At 37.6% G+C, this 17058-nt stretch overlaps 2 protein-coding genes across 5 annotated transcripts in view; one reads left to right on the top strand and one right to left on the bottom strand.

Moving 5' to 3' along the window:
- Positions 1–17058, top strand: part of LOC6037067 (insulin receptor substrate 1) — a 407646-nt gene that overhangs the window by 47018 nt on the left and 343570 nt on the right. The window contains exon 1 of one of the 4 annotated variants that reach the window (XM_038252357.1): positions 6845–7427. The exons of the other annotated variants lie outside the window; for them this stretch is intronic. Coding sequence (XP_038108285.1) covers positions 7362–7427 — 66 coding nt within the window. The 5' untranslated portion in view covers positions 6845–7361. Of the gene's footprint in view, positions 1–6844; positions 7428–17058 lie in introns of those variants that run through there. 4 annotated transcript variants of the gene reach the window in all.
- LOC6037070 (trypsin 3A1) lies at positions 1629–2527 on the bottom strand. Its single transcript, XM_001846974.2, has 2 exons — positions 2453–2527; positions 1629–2384 (listed from the first exon to the last, which is right to left on the bottom strand). The coding sequence occupies exons 1-2, from the start codon at positions 2502–2504 to the stop codon at positions 1678–1680; spliced, it is 759 nt and encodes a 252-aa protein (XP_001847026.2). The 5' UTR covers positions 2505–2527; the 3' UTR covers positions 1629–1677.

Here is a 17058-nt window from a genome sequence, read left to right as displayed (position 1 = left end):
CTTTGTGCATAGCGAAGGCACCAAAAAGCAGCATTTTAAAATATTTCTCACAGTTCCGGGCTCTCAAATCAACAAAAAAAAAAATCAATTTTTGTTATCAATTTTGGTCTTTTGTTTACAACCCAGTCTATTTGAAGCAAGTTGAGTACACAAACTGTAATGTAAACAGATGTGCGAATGTCTAAAAATAACTCCGTATCTGTGTATCCACATGCTTCACTGACATATTTTTGAACTAATAGTAAACAAAATGCTAAAACGATCCCATCTCACTCAACTAATTATGTCTCTTCCTTCACACTTACTTTTCACTGTGTTCATGTATGACGTATGTCGCAGTTAAAAAAATCATGGTAATATTACAATGGAAATAGTTACATTTTTTTTCGGTCAGAAAAATTGTGTAATTTTACCTTTGAAAATGTGTAATTTTACCACTTTTCCGGTGTAATGTCACTGTTTCAGTCTAAATTGAGGAAACATTACAACTTTAAAGAGGTAGTATTCATCCTTCCAAAATTACACTTGCCAAATTTATATATTTTTTCACTGTGTAAAGACAATTACAAACAAATTTGATGAGTCAATTTGTTTTGAATTAACGGGTGAGGTTTTCTTTCCAAAAAAAAAAACCTGCATCACTTTTTTTTTTGCACAACAAAAATCTGAAATATTTTCAGAGCGGTTTTATCCATGACCTCATATCTAACTGTTCCCCCCCCCATCTTATTCCTCCCTCAATCGATTGCTTGCAGGTCGCGTCATTCATAAAACCCGGTGTAATTTTGGCGGTGCGGCTTTACAACAATGCGCGGTGTGGGCGTACTGCCTGCTTGCGTACGTTGTTTGCATCCGCGCGCACACACACATACACAAGTTTGGCGGGGTGGTGGATAAACAATGTTGTATCGTATCGAATTGGCAAGCTACAACTCTCCCCCCAGCAAAAAAACAAACCCCGTGGTGGCCGCCCACCTGGAAAACACCAACACCATCGGCGATGTTGGTGCGTTATTTGCGTGTTTGTGCGCAAACACATTACAAGTTGTACCGGTTTGCTTGTGTTGAGATAATTTTGGGCAGGCAGGAGGAACCAGAGGCCAAAAATTGCGCATTTAAAAAAAATGCTTAATAGAGGGGTTAGCATAGCTCAAGTGATTTGTTTTACAATAAAGAAAAAAATGGTGACATGTAATTTGTAGCTTTCTGAATGCTGAATACTTTTAATTATCAAAATGATAGCAAACCACAAAAGAACCAGTTTTGAAACATGAAACTTAATTATTGGTCACTAAAGCTAACAGCTCTCAATGTGTGGTGTTATACTAATTTTACTACCTTACCTGTCACATTAGACCAGATCAAGCCACGGCAGCAGCCGTCAATCATGATTGAACGCCTCAGGAATGCGATAAACTATTTCAGCTATTTCGAACAGTCAGCTGTGGTGGTGGTGATGGTTGCGTTTCTCGGCCATTTGAAGGAGCAACTTACAGTTTAGAGAGCCACTGGCCATGGCCACATATGTGCGTAGAGTGATTGGATTTGAAGTTGTCGTGGTTGAGAGTGGATTTATGGGGTTATTTGAAGCAGCGAAGGAAATAAAAACATAATATTGAAAGAGTTGATTAAAAAGTACCTAATTATTTTTATTGTTTCTATGATCCACATCGAATCTTAAACGCTAGCAACTTCCCGGATCCAATCCCTGACGTAAGCCACATTCGAGTACACTCCCGGATATCCGGGCTTTGCGCAGTCATTTCCCCAGGACACCACTCCCGCCAGCTGCCCGTCCACAACCAGTGGACCACCACTGTCCCCCTGGCAGGCATCCTTACCACCTTCCTCGACGTATCCCGCACAGATCATACTCTCCGTCACCGGCAAAATATCTTTATTAGCTTCGGCACACTCGGTACGGTTCACCAGCGGAACTACCACAGCTCGTAGAAACTGGCGGGATTCCTCCAACGACCTCGTATCACCCCATCCAGAAACCAAAGACAACTCCTCATCGGAAGGTTCGTCCTCAACCAGAACGATGGGTTGAACACCTTCACCAAACTGAACAGCCTCACCCAGCTCTAGCAAACTAAAATCAAAATCATAGTTGCCACTGTTGTACTCCGGATGACTGTGAACGGCCTTTACCGAAACCAGCTGACCACCGGTGGCATGTTCCGACGATCCGGCGCGGACCCCGTAGATGGCGGCGTTTTTATTCTCCGTACAGTGGGCTGCCGTCAGGATCCACCCCGCGTCGATGATGGATCCCCCGCAGTGGTGACGGCTGTTGCGTTGCAGTGACACCTGGTAGGGAAAGTCGGCGATTTCGACCTGGAAGCCACCGACGATTTTGAACACTCGAGACAGGCTGGCACCTTTAAGGGAACAAAGCAGGGTTTTAGTAAAAAGTTGAAAATTGACGTTTTTGAAAGTTTAAACTTACCAGAAGTTAATCCAATCAGGGCACAAACAGCAATTACAAAAATGTTAGCCATGGTTCTGGATTGACTGGACTTTACTGGCGTAATGTGATCAACTGATAACCGCTGCCCATTATCGAAAGGCTTATATAGGTAACAAAAACGCAACATTCTATGCAAGTGCTTGAAAGCGCACTTGAAGTAATCCTCTTGGAAAACCATGGGACAAGATGGGAGAATTTTGTGTGACCAAGACACTCACTGGTAGTGAATTCTACGAGATTGATGATAAATTCTTGTGCAAATAGTAACAGTTTCTTGGAAAAATCCATGTCCATATTTTTTTTATATTTAAATATGTAGTTAACTCGTTGTTGATACATTTAGGGCTATTTTACAACCTCCAATATTTTTTTGTCTACTTGTTGTTAAAAAAAAAAAACAGTAGGTTATAGATTTTTTCAGTAAATAATGTTTAACATTTTTTATATTAACTTATCCATAAGCTTTTAAGTCGCAAAAAACTGTGTCAAAACGTAATCTTGATAACAATGATTACTGCATACTTATTTTGACTTAAAATGTAGGGAAGTTAAAAATACGGCTAACGTTAATTGCCAAATTACGGCTTGGTTGGAAATTAGGGTAGTTTATAATGAAGGTGTTTTAGAAATTCAAAATTCTACGAAATATTTTTTGATTTTTTTTTGTGGCTTTGAGAAAATTGGTGGGCTTGCCAATCCAAGCCGCTTTGTCAAAGACACCAAAAATCGATATTTTGACACTTTGGTTCAACGTTGAAGGTGGACTTAGGTTCAGTTAGCAATTTGGACAATTTTTGAATTGTATTAGAGTGGTCTCACACACTAAATGAAAAACTGCTTCTCTTTTCAAAAAAGTTATCTAAAAATGGCTATAACATCAAAACGGTGCACTTTATCAAAATTTCACTAGAGTACTTTTTGATTGCAAATTGGATTTTATATCGAAAAATGAAGTGAATAAGTTTTTGCGACCGATTTTTCGAGTTTTTTTTAGATCAGTATTGATTCAAAAATGTATAACTCGGTCAAAATTTTTTGCACATTTTGGAAATTTCTGAAAAGTTGACATCAAGTCTAGGGGACATATCAGATAATAAAAAAAGTTTTTTTTGCAAATCTATTTTTATTAACAAAAAGTGAAATTAAAAATCATAAAAAAAAATACCGTGGTTCATTTTTTTTTAGCGTGGTCCTTACATACCTCATACCTCACCATACCGTTGCCGAAGACATTTGATCAAAAAATCCTTCAAAAGATACAGATTTTTAATATTTCATAAATCACTTTTGTTTGGACAGCTGCCAATTTTGTAAGGAAAATTATATGGACAAAATTAATAATGTCAAAAAATTTTTTGGGTCATTTGGTATGCAAAAATGTACAAAATGATCTAGTGGTTGTAAAAGAAGAAACAAGTGTGATCATTTTGTACATTTTTGAGCCCTTCTAGACAATTGTAGAGCTTGTCAAAATGAACATTTTTATTCTTGAAAAATGAATTTTGGTCCATTCTATCAAAAGTTATGGGCAAAAAACGATTAAAATATGCAAATTGAGATAAAATAAGTTAAACAAAAAAGACTCCCGAGATATTTTCAGCAAATGTACTCTAAAATGTGTACTTTCAGATGCTTCTAAGAGTGAGGTCAAACTCCACCACCTTTTCGAGTTATTCACATTTCAAAATGGCGTCTTTTTCGTCGTATTTTGGCTATAACTTTCGTTTTAAAGGTCAGATTTTTGCTCTCTTGAAAGATAAATGTGTGTTTTGATAAGCTCTACAAATGTCTACAAGACACCAACTCGCTACGACACAAGCTTGGTTGTCCTTTTCCGTTGCTGAACAGGACCATAATATCCCATCAGCACAACCGGTCACACGCTTCAACGATCAAATGATGTTTCCCTTATCAACAGCATGCATGAATGCGCTGAAAAGATAAAACATCACAATGATCAAAACTAGAGCCGTTGCTAATAGGAAACAGTCGTTGGCCACCAACGGCGCCCGCCATGTCAGTTTGTAGATCTCGAGGGGATGGGACGGGAATGTTAGTTAGCACAGGCTGCTACCAAGGATGGGTTCTATACGATATCCACACCCCCGCGTGTGCCGGAAAACTACTTCTACTTGGGATTTTGTTAGTGGGTAAGGGTAATGGCCAGGATTCAACATAGAGGATGATGATGCGACCCAATAATCAATAAATTTTGTTTAATGGTGTGATGTATTATGCATTCTCAAGGCAAACAGTCGGAGTATGCGGATGAGACTATTCCCGGTTATTTGGTGTTGAGTTTAGCATAAATGATTTAATCTTAGGCAGCCGGCTGTGGAAAGATACACGGAGAAAAAAGAGTTCCCAAAATCGTGAACAAGCGTTCATGAAAATGGGAACCTCGAACAAAGTGTACGTACCATGAAATTTGAACACTTTGTTCGTGGTTCCCATTTTCATGAACGCTTGTTCACGATTTTGGGAACTCTTTTTTCTCCGTGTAAAACCAACTAAAATGCGAACCGCCCGGATCGAAATACACGCACAATCGGGGGGACAACAAAAACGGAAACGGCAACGAAAATCCTGCGCGAGGACCGCGACGCACACCGTTCAAATTCTCCAACTCAACTGTCAAACATCCCGAAACCGCCCGGATCGAAATACACACACAATCGGGGGGACAACAAAGACGGAAACGGCAACGAAAATTCTGCGCGAGGACCGCGACGCGCACCGTTCAAATTCTCCAACTCAACTGCATTTTCTTAATTTACCGAAAGAAACTTAATTTGACTTCAATCAAATCAATTAAGTCAATTCAATCAAATGGAAAGAACTTATTTTGACTTCAATCATTCATTTTGCCCAATAAAGTTCCTGTATTTCAAAAATTTGTTGCAAAATATTAAGTAGAACCCGGATCAGAACAATTTGCAATAAATATCACATTTCTCGGGAATTATAAGATTTTTTTTTCTGTTTTCCGGGATTGTTGTCGCCCCGGAAATTTGGACGCTCTAGTTTTCTAAAATCGATCTTTATTTTTTTTAATGATTCAAATTCTTATATTATGCCCGAATTAGCCATTTGCATAATTGGTTTCTCCATTAAAAAAAAACGAAAAACTGAATCTCGTGAAGTTGATTGATTTTGTGTATTCGGCCATGAGATATTTTTTTTTATTTTTGGACTCTTCAATTTGAAATGGATACACAAACTTTTTTCAAATAAATTTGTATGAACTAAAAAGGCACACTAAGCTAATCTAATCTAATTTAATCTAATCTAATCTAATCTAATCTAATCTAATCTAATCTAATCTAATCTAATCTAATCTAATCTAATCTAATCTAATCTAATCAAACCCTAACGCAGCCAATCTTTCGAAGGGATCCTGGTGAGCCACAAAGGATAAATCCCGAGATTGACGAGAGCGTTATTCTCATGGGTTCATTTTCAAAACAACAACCAAAAAAAAGTGCCGATATCTAGACTCGAACCCAAGACCTTTGACATATTGAACCGCGCCTTTGCCGTATCGGCCACCAAAGCTCGATGACTATGAGATGGTCATTTGGCAATATAAGCCACTCAATGCAATGGGATGAAATGTTTCAATAAACAAATGAACACAATCACGTGGTGGTTCACCCGCAAGAGGTTTATTCTTCTATTTTATTAGAGCTCATAAAAATCAGCTCTTTCGCTTGATTTTCGCGTTTATACTCAAACTCTGTTTTCTCATATTGAGTTTTTATTTGTTCCTTGTCTTTTCGGTCATGCCTATTTGAGGAAAGTCAATCGATAAGTTGTTTACCATAAATTGCTTTTTGGAGGACAGAAGTAATTTTTGGTAAAATATCACAAATCGTACACCCAAATCTAAGCATCGGCATACGAGAGAATAAAGAGCACGATTCGGTAGTAAAATGGCACTGTGTGCGGACTGAGAGGATAAATCCCGAAACTACCGAGAGTACTTTACTCATGGGTTCATCTTCAAAAAAAAGTTCATCAATAAAAAAAAAGTACCGGTACCGAGACTCGAACCCAAGACTTTCGGCATATTGAACCGTGCCTTTGCCGTATGGGCCACCACGGTTCGGTGACTAAGTGGCGGTCATATGTCCATATAAGCCACTCAATAGGATGAACTGTTCCAATGAACGAATGAACTCGCGAGAGGACTATACTCTAGCAAAATAGCACTTTCCTCACGTTTCTTTTCGTGAGTACTATCCCCTCGTTCTTTAACTTTGGGTGTAGTAAAACTGTGTAATGTGAAGTCACTCAGAAATATGCCTTTAAAGGATTTTATTGATGTTGGAGAGTCAGGTTGACTTCCACTGGACCAAACTCAAGCGATCATCAATGACCGGGGGTCATTTGTTGAGGGTTTCGGTAGACTGAGCGGAGAGAACTCTCTCCTAGAACTTTCTCTCTAGCCGAGGATGAAAACATCGCACTAGGTTCAGCGATCGTACGAAACAGAACTAAACTTAAGTTGGAAAAAGGTCCCCAAAAGGGAAAGGTCACGGGGTGACCGTCGCGCCCGCGGCGCGGCGCTTGTAAATTATTGTACAGTCCTAGAAATAAACGTTCTTGTAAGAATTTGTGTAGTTTACGGTAATTCGCGTGTTTTATTTTATTACGGTGACCACGAAACCGTCACCCGGAAGTCCGGGGAGTCGTTCCCGCGGACTAATTGGACCTCCTCAACCAGTGTGTGTGTGCGCAGATGGATCTGCGCCCAATCTACCATCGGTCTATGTTGGGACCTACCAACGGAACCACGGACCACTTATCGAAGGCAACCAGGTCCCCAACATAATGGATCAACCAGTGTCCTCCGGTGGTTCCCCAACATCCGGCTCGAAGGACCATTATGTTGGGACCTACCAACGGAACCACGGACCACTTATCGAAGGCAACCAGGTCCCCAACAATTGATGTACGATTTGTATGATTTTTCAGGCTTTACGGATCTCAAATTTGTGAAACTGTGGCTTGATAAAAAAGAGTAACATAAATTTTGAAAAATATTTTTTTCATGGGACCTCCCAGGATTGCTCACAACGCCGTGGATTTCCCGGGTCACATTCTACAAATTTCCTATTTATCCTTTCACAACAGAGACTGCCTCAATTTTAACCCGTTGTTTTTCCCTCTTCATTTTCCAGGTGCGTATTTTGCCCGAAATCCAGTGATATTCATGTACTCGCTCAAACACACCTCGTTAGGACCGTACTACGCATTCCTGAACTTCAAACGACGCTGCTGCTACTGTTGCCACACTGTACATTTTGTGTACTCCGAAATGCTCGGTAAATAACCCGAACCCTTTCACACCGAGATGCACTAGAATTTTATGCTGGTATTGAACTTGCTGCATCCCTCACAAAACCACCCCCAAGTGCGGCGCACACGTGTGAACAAAGGATGGCTGGCGGGAGTTGTTGTACATGGCCGGTTCGGTCCTGACCACAGACGCGACAATCCTTGCTGCAGCGGAGTTTTGTACATAGGTGAGAGAGCTGGCTTGGAAGGTGGGGGTGTTGATTGACGACCCAGAACTGAATGAGTTCGGCCGTACCAGGACTTCAGCTTTTCTGGGTCAGTCCTACGTGGATGCTGCAAGTGAGAGGAACCTCCCGGTTTAGTGCAATACCTGAAGAACGTCGAGTTACGACCTCCAATTACCGTGCTGGAAGCGTGAAGACCCATTTTGTTCGCGACTTGTTTTTATAGCCAGCAATTTCGCCAAGATAGTTCCGCAAACATTAAAACGCAATTAAACTGAACAAGACGACGACGTTGCCTTGTTTGTTAGGGAGGGGACTCAACTGGTGCTCCCGTCTCTCTCTTTCTCGCTCTTGTTCCTTTTCCCTGCGTCGTCGTCGTCGCGCCGAGAGTCCTTTATGTTCGCCAGGATATGTACTACAGACAGACTTCGGCGTCGTAGTCGGCAGGCAGGATGATGTTTGCAAGGTTTGGGGCCTCACAATAAAGCGCGCACACCGGGAGATGATGGCCGCGTAGCGTTGACCTTGAGACAGAGCAAGTTCTGGGGGATTTGGTGAAGTGGGTGAGAAGGAGGGCAGGGATGGCACTGGCACGTGTTGCGGGAAGTGATGGCAGGAAGAAAGGATTTTCCTGGGGGATTTATGTTTGTGTCTGAGTTGAGGGACGCCTGCAAGTGCTGCGTAGAACAAGGAAAAAAACTAGAGGCCGGAAAAAGTTTTTGTGAAAAGTGGATTGTGAAAAGTGTGATTAGTTTTGGTGCAGGAAAAGGTCGTCAGTTTGAGGAAATGTTTGGGTAAACTGCAATTACCGGGAAGTTTTGTGTGTCTTAGGAAGTAGACATAATGCAGCCATGAACTTTTTCACAAGAGGCAATGCTTCTATAACTCAATCCGGGCATTCGTGATCGTTTATGACTTCAACAAAAAAAACTATTTGCGTCCAACAACAATCTTCACACTAAAAAATCCAGCGATAAATTATCATGATAATAACATGCCAGTGTCATAAAAATAAAATCTGCAAATACTACAAATACGAAAACAACTGAACTGAGCCTAAATCCCAAATATGAACATTGTCATTTGCTCAGTAAATGATTCTGAGTCGGAAGGTATATCTAAGAGGTGTATTTGAGAAGTTTAATTTTCGAGTGGTTTTATATCCTTTCCTCAGTGAGGAAGGCAAAAATGATAACAATTGTAAAATATTTGAAAAGTATTAAAAATCAACGCGATATTTGTGTCCTGAGTCTTCTTTTTCGGATTTAAAGTCCAAAAATAGAAAGAAAATAATGTATTTTTTTTACATTCTTACACTAAAACTGATTATATTTTTTGCTAAATTCCACGTAATAACTGTTGCCTTCAAATTCATTTTCATTTCCTATTGATTCATTATTGCAACAGAAAATTATTTTTTACATAAAGAATTTTCTTCTCCTTTTTTTAAAGAATTATTGTAACAAAATTACAAATATGGATCATATGAAAAGGCAAATCAGCGTTAAAATATATGATTGAGAATTTTTACGAATGAGCAATTCTCTACGAAATCGGTCTTTTTGCCTTCCTCACTTTACTGAGGAAAGGCTATAAAATCACTCGAAAAATGAACTTCTTAATTTGACCTCGTAGACCCACCTTCACGTATACCTATCGACTCAGAATCATGTTCTGAGCAAATGTCTGTGTGGATGTGTGTAGGTGGGTGGACAAAAAAATTGTCACTCGATTATCTCCGGACTGGATGAACGGATTTTGACCGTATTAGTCTCATTCGATCCGTCTTGGGGTCCCATAGGTCTCTATTTAAAATCAGCAAGTTTAGTTAAGTACTTCAAAAGTTATGCTAAAAAAACGATTTTGGCGTATGCCCGGAAGATTGTAAAAAGGGTGGTTTTTGTAAGAAACCCTGTCATGTTATACATTTTCAGAAAGGTATTAAAAAGACCTTTCCAATGAGCCCAAAACATTGAAGATCTGATAACCCTATCAAAAGTTATTGACACTTAAGTGTTATTTATACACTTTTTGGAGGCCGGATCTCAGATATTTCAATGAAAATGATGTCCGGGTCCATCATGCGACCCATCGTTGGTTAGATAATCGAAAGACCTTTCAAATGAGCCTAAAACATCAATGATCTGACCACCCTATCAAAATTTATTGACACTTTAGTGTTATTTATACACTTTTTGGAGGCCGGATCTCAGATATTTCAGTAAAAATGATGTCCGGGTCCATCATGCGGCCCATCGTTAGTTAGATAATCGAAAGACCTTTCGAATGAGCTTAAAACATCAAGGATCTGACAACCCTATCAAAAGTTATTGACACTTAAGTGTTATTATACACTTTTTGGAGGCCGGATCACAGATATTTCAATGAAAATGATGTCCGGGTCCATCATGTGACCCATCGTTGGTTAGATAATCGAAAGACCTTTCAAATGAGCCTAAAACATCAATGATCTGACCACCCTATCAAAAGTTATTGACACTTAAGTGTTATTTATACACTTTTTGGAGGCCGGATCTCAGATATTTCAGTGAAAATGATGTCCGGGTCCATCATGCGGCCCATCGTTAGTTAGATAATCGAAAGACCTTTCGAATGAGCTTAAAACATCAAGGATCTGACAACCCTATCAAAAGTTATTGACACTTAAGTGTTATTTATACACTTTTTGGAGGCCGGATCTCAGATATTTCAGTAAAAATGATGTCCGGGTCCATCATGCGGCCCATCGTTAGTTAGATAATCGAAAGACCTTTCGAATGAGCTTAAAACATCAAGGATCTGACAACCCTATCAAAAGTTATTGACACTTAAGTGTTATTTATACACTTTTTGGAGGCCGGATCTCAGATATTTCAGTAAAAATGATGTCCGGGTCCATCATGCGACCCATCGTTAGTTAGATAATCGAAAGACCTTTCAAATGAGCCTAAAACATCAAGGATCTGACAACCCTATCAAAAGTTATTGACACTTAAGTGTAATTTATACACTTTTTGGAGGCCGGATCTCAGATATTTCAGTAAAAATGATGTCCGGGTCCATCATGCGACCCATCGTTAGTTAGATAATCGAAAGACCTTTCAAATGAGCCTAAAACATCAAGGATCTGACAACCCTATTAAAAGTTATTGGAACTTAAGTGTTATTTATACACTTTTTAGAGGTTGGATTTCAGATATTGTGATAAAAATATTGTCTGAATCTTCCATGCGAACTATCGTTGGAGAGGTTTTTTTTATCAGACCTTGCCGATGAGCCAGAAATATTGATGGTCTGCGAACCATATCAAAAGAAATGAGTAATAAAGTTGATTTGTTAAACATGTTAAGGGGGAATGTTGCTATTTTTACTGAATGTATTGACTTTATGAATATGAGGAAGGCACCAACACCTAAAGGTGGATTAAGTAACGTTTTTATTTTAATTTTTGTATTTTCAATACGGCTGAAACTTTTTGGTGCCTTCGGTATGCCCAAAAAAGCCATTTTGCATCAATAGTTTGTCCATATAATTTTCCATACAAATTTGGCAGCTGTCTATACACAAATGATATTAAAAAAAAAATCAAAAATCTGTATCTTTTGTAGGAATTTTTTGATCGATTTGGTGTCTTCGGCAAAGTTATAGGTATGGATAAGGACTATACTGAAAAAAATGATATATGGGAAATTTTTTTTTGATTTTTTATTTAGGCCGTTGCAAATATTTTCCAAGTTTATGTCGCCCCCGAACCAATACTGATTTTTTTCAAAAAATCTAAATATTTGTCGCAAAAATTTTTCATCTTCATTTTTCGATGTAAAATCAAATTTGCAATCAAAAAGTACGACAGTGAAATTTTAATAAAGTGCACCGTTTTCAAGTAATATCCATTTATAGGTGACTTTTTTTTGAAAATAGTCACAGTTTTACATTTTTTTAAATAAGTACAAATGTTTGCCCACTTTTGAAAAAAACTATTTTGTAAGACTGAGAAAATTCTCTTCTATATTTTGGTTTTTTTAACTTTGTTGATACGACCCTTAGTTGCTGAGATATTGCCATGCAAAGGTTTAAAAACAGGAAAATTGATGTTTTCTAAGTCTTACCCAAACAACCCACAATTTTCTAATTTCGATATCTTAGCAACTAATGGTCCGATTTTCAATGTTAAAATATGAAACATTCGTGAAATTTTCCGATCTTTTCCAAACAAATCTTCTCAAAAGTTTTAAACGAAGACTAACATTTTAAAAGGGCGTAATATGGAATGTTTGACCCCTTTTAAATGTTAGTCTTGCTTTAAAAATTTTGAAAATATTATTTTGAAAAGATCGTAAACTTTTTCGAATGTTTCAGTTTTTAGCATTGAAAACCGGACTATTAGTTGCTGAGATATCGACATTAGAAAATTGTGGGTTGTTTGGGTGAGACGTAGAAAACATCAATTTTCCTGTTTTTAAACCTTTGCATGGAAATATCTCAGCAACTAAGGGTCGCATCAACAATGTTCAAAAAAGCAAAATGTAGAGAATTTTCGCAGTTTTTCAAAAATATTTTTTCAAAAGTGGGCAAACATGTCTAATCTAATCTAATCTAATCAAACCCTAGCGCAGCCAATCTTTCGAAGGGATCCTGGAGAGTGCCTTAGGTTAGATGACGCCTAGCCTCTTCTTGTCATTTATTAACATTTGTAGTGCACCATTGCATTAGAATGCATTGAAACATCACAAAACGTTAAACCGGCCAGGCCTACTGCGTAAAGTTTACCGCAGAGATGATTCATTGAATTGGATTGAGTTTGAGCACAGGGTGTGTGTTCAAACCACAATACAGTTCTGAATCTACAGGGGAGGAAGAAGCATGGGGACACACCACCATACGCTCCGAGTTTTGGTTTTAGGTTATTATTCGTTGGGAGCACCATGCTAAGAAGTTTTGGTGCTCCGGGACCCTTAAGGAAGGGACATTGTATTTCCACGAATGCCCAGGACACTATTTGCCGTGGTTATAGCGCCACAACTCGCTCTTTCAAAAGTGGGCAAACATGTGCACATATTTAAAAAATAATGAAAAACTGCGGCTATTTTCAAAAAAAGTCACCTTAAAGTTGATTTAACTTGAAAACGGTGCACTTTAACAAAATTTCAGTAAAGTACTTTTTGATTGCAAATTTGATTTTACATCGAAAAATGATGTTTAAAAATTTATACGATTAATATTTCGATTTTTTGAAAAAAAATCAGTATTGATTCAAAAATTCATAACTCGGTCAATGATTTTTTACACAACCTGGAAAAAAACAAATAAAAAAATTAAAAAAATAAAATGGTGTTTTTTGCAAATGAAGTTTTTGTGACAAAAAGTTAAATAAAAACACACCAATTTTTTTTTACAATGTATCATTTTTTTCAGTGTAGTCCGTATCCATACCTACAACTTTGCCGGAGACACCAAATTGATTAAAAAATACAGATTTTTGAATTTTCATACATCATTTTTGTATGGACAGCTGCCAAATTTGTATGGAAAATCATATGAACAACCTAATGATGCGAAATGGCTTCATTAGGCATACCGAAGGCACCAAAAAAGTTTCAGTCGGATTAAAAAATACAACAAAAAAATCAAATGACCGACATCTGAGAGAACTGCTCTTTAGGTTAAAATAAGTAACTGTGTCAATTTTGAGCCAAATCGTTTGAGGTTTAAGAGTCGCTATAGAACGTTAATGTTGGTGAAAAAATTTCTTTTCATATAAAAACGTCTTCTTTGAATCACGAATAACTTGTCCGGGTTAACTCGGATCGTTTTGCGGTGTTCGACAAAGTTGTTTGTCATAAAATTTTACACAGGAATCTTACACTTGACAATGATGCGACACATTGAAAGCCACCTATACATTTTTTTTCGATTTTTTCCATACAAAATTCAACGATAAATAACGACCCTCAACTCTTAACCGATTCAGTTTTATTTTTTTTTGCTCCAAATCTGATTCAGTTAAGATTATTTTATATTTGACGAATACATTTTAATCCGGGGCATGATTACTTTTCGAGGTTTATGCTATTGTGCTACGAATGCATTCAAAAAATACATTTCATTGTTTTAATGCTGTGAGATTCGCGCCATCTGTTAATCTGCGGAAGAGAGGTTTCGAAATAAATCCTTCCAGCGGAGCAAAAAAAAAAAAAAATACGCAATAACCTAGATATTTGATGAGCCACAAACCCATCACTTCGCGCGTCTTTTCTTCCTTTTTTTCTCGCCTAGCCACTGGTCCGTAATCCAATTAAAAACCAATTCCGAGAATGACCAAAGACGCCATTTCTTTTTTTCTGTTTAAGTTGCCGCTTTTTTTTTCCTCACGCTTTCAAGAAAATCACCCAACAATGCACAGTGGACGAAATGGAACCCAAAATCGGACTTAATTGAACGCGGCTGGTTCCCTGGTATGAATAATAGTGTTTCTTATGTAAAAAAATCCGGGGAATCGATTGGTGATGGTTTCATCCACCGCACAGAACGGCAAAGCGTCCATTTTGCCCCAATTCTCCATTTTTTCACATTTTTTCTTGAAAATCGGTCTGTATTTAGAGCGGAGACTTTATGCGGCCTTCCAAAATGCACTTAACTTATGTGAAAATGTCCCAGGAATCCAGTAAAAATAACCACTTGCACCGCAAAAATCATTTAGGGTCCATTTAACCCCAATTCCGCTATAAAAGCATTTTTGGCCGTTTTCAAATGTTAGGTCATCTGAAAATATTTTTATCGTAAAGATCAGACAATTTTACATAAGAATGACGATTTGCACTTGATAGTTTGACACATTTATGTTGATAAAAATAAAATGTATGTGAAAGGCAGTTTATTCTGCGTCTGGGAAAATTGGCCCAAAAGTGATTCTTCAATCTTTTTATTTAGTTTAATTTCTATATCAACATAAATGTGTCAAACTTTCAAATGCAAATCGTCATTCTTATGTAAAATTGTCTGATCTTTACGATAAAAATATTTTCAGATTTTTAAAATCTGACCTAACATTCGAAAACGGCCAAAAATGCTTTTATAGCGGAATTGGGGTAAAATGAACCCTAGATGATTTTTGCGGTGCAAGTGGTTATTTTTACTGGATTCCTGGGACATTTTCACATAAGTTAAGTGCATTTTGGAAGGCCGCATAAAGCCTCCGCTCTAAATACAGACCGATTTTCAAGAAAAAATGTGAAAAAATGGGAAATTGGGGCAAAATGGACGCTTTGCCGTTTCGTGCGGTGGTTGAAACCATCACCAATCGATTCCCCGGATTTTTTTAAATAAGAAACACTATTATTCATACCAGGGAACCAGCCGCGTTCAATTAAGTCCGATTTTGGGTTCCATTTCGCCCACTGTGCAATGGGTTTCGCGAGTTTTTCAAACCGAATGAGCCGGGTATCCCTTTTGTTTTGATTCGGTATTGCGATTTTTCTGATACAAACAGTCGCGTGAGGCAAAAACAACAACAACAGAAAAAGGGATCATCCAACAATAAAAGCGCGATTTTTTGTTGTTGTTGTCCTTCCTGGAAGACAGTCATTTCCGCGTTCCGCGTTGAATCTGCTCGGACAACAATGAGGGTCCCCCCTAGACGGCATAAAAATAACCAAATAATGGTGATAGTTATTTCTTATTTGCCACACTAAAAGCAAAGATGGAAGAGGGGGAAAATATCCCTAATTTGAAACTATTCAAATGATGCGGCGGAAGGAAAGGAAGAATCCAATGAAGGGTGTCGAAGGGAGAAAAAAAAATCGTACGGATTCTGAATGGGATGAGCATGAATAGAGACCGAGTTTCTTTATGTGGTGCTAATTTCTTATGGCCCCTCTTATGTTCGGTGATTTTTTGTAGGCTTATGATGGTTAATGTTGTAACGAAATGGTTTGTTTACTTTTTTTCATGATATTCCAAAAATATTCCATATAATAACATTTCCAAAAAAAATATTGGTCTGTCTAAAGGGACCATCCATAAACCACGTGGACAGTTTTTTTGAATTCTCTAACCCTCCCCCCTCCTTGTGGACAATTATCCATACAAAAAAAAAATCATTTTTGTATGGAGCGTGGACAATCGCCATCCCCCCCCTTAAAGTGTCCACGTTGTTTATGGATGGCCCCAAACTATGAAGTTAGAAAAAATACTGCTTTCAAGACCTTTTACAAATAATAAAAAAAAAAATAGAAGATCTGAAAAAATCGATAATGTTTCATTTTAAACATTAAAAATCGAACCATTAGTTTCCTAGATATCGTTTTTGAAAATTACAGGCTTATTTGAAAAAAAAAAAACATTTTCATCGATTCGAATTCTTAGTGGGCTGTATCTCAGAAACTAATTGCGCGATTTTAAAAGTTCCAGAGAAAAAAATCATTTTTTCCAGGGGTGTTTTTCTTTCAAAAAGTTTTTTTGAAAAGCAAATAAAAAAATTAAGGATGATCGAAAATGTATACCTAAAAGTAGCTAGGGGAACAGCATCTAATTCAAGCGTGCCTCTAATGTTGGCAGGTCAGAACTTTGACATTCAATTAAAGCTAATTGAAAGCGCTTTCAACTGAAATCGAGTGATAAATAGCTCAATAAGAAGTGAGCAAGCAAGTTTCTATCAAAAGTTTTGCAAAATTAGTTGTTCAAATAGTGAAAATCAGCAAATTGGATGGAGTTAGGAGCGAGTGCTTAACCTGCCAAACATACGAGAATTACCCCTATTACTTGGAAACGATACATTTTATCGAAAAAATCTGAAGTACTTTTCGATTGCAAATATTTTGCATTAATAATATTTTTATTATTTTTTGTTCAGGTTTTCAAAATTTCAAAAAATACGATATTTTCAAAAAAAAAAAAATATCTCCTAAACAAATTTTTCAGCCTCATGCAATATGGCTATGACTATGGGTATGTTATTTTTGTTTTCAAAAATTAAAAATACGTTTGCTTGGGAATTTAACTTTTAGTGATAAAATGTTTAATAAAAATAGGAAATTTTAACATTTATTTCCATGTGCCTTT

Source organism: Culex quinquefasciatus, chromosome 2 (genome assembly GCF_015732765.1).
Source record: "Culex quinquefasciatus strain JHB chromosome 2, VPISU_Cqui_1.0_pri_paternal, whole genome shotgun sequence".
NCBI lineage: Eukaryota > Metazoa > Arthropoda > Insecta > Diptera > Culicidae > Culex > Culex quinquefasciatus.
The sequence above is the reverse complement of the archived record's forward strand: the minus strand, read 5'-3'. Positions and strand labels throughout refer to the sequence as shown.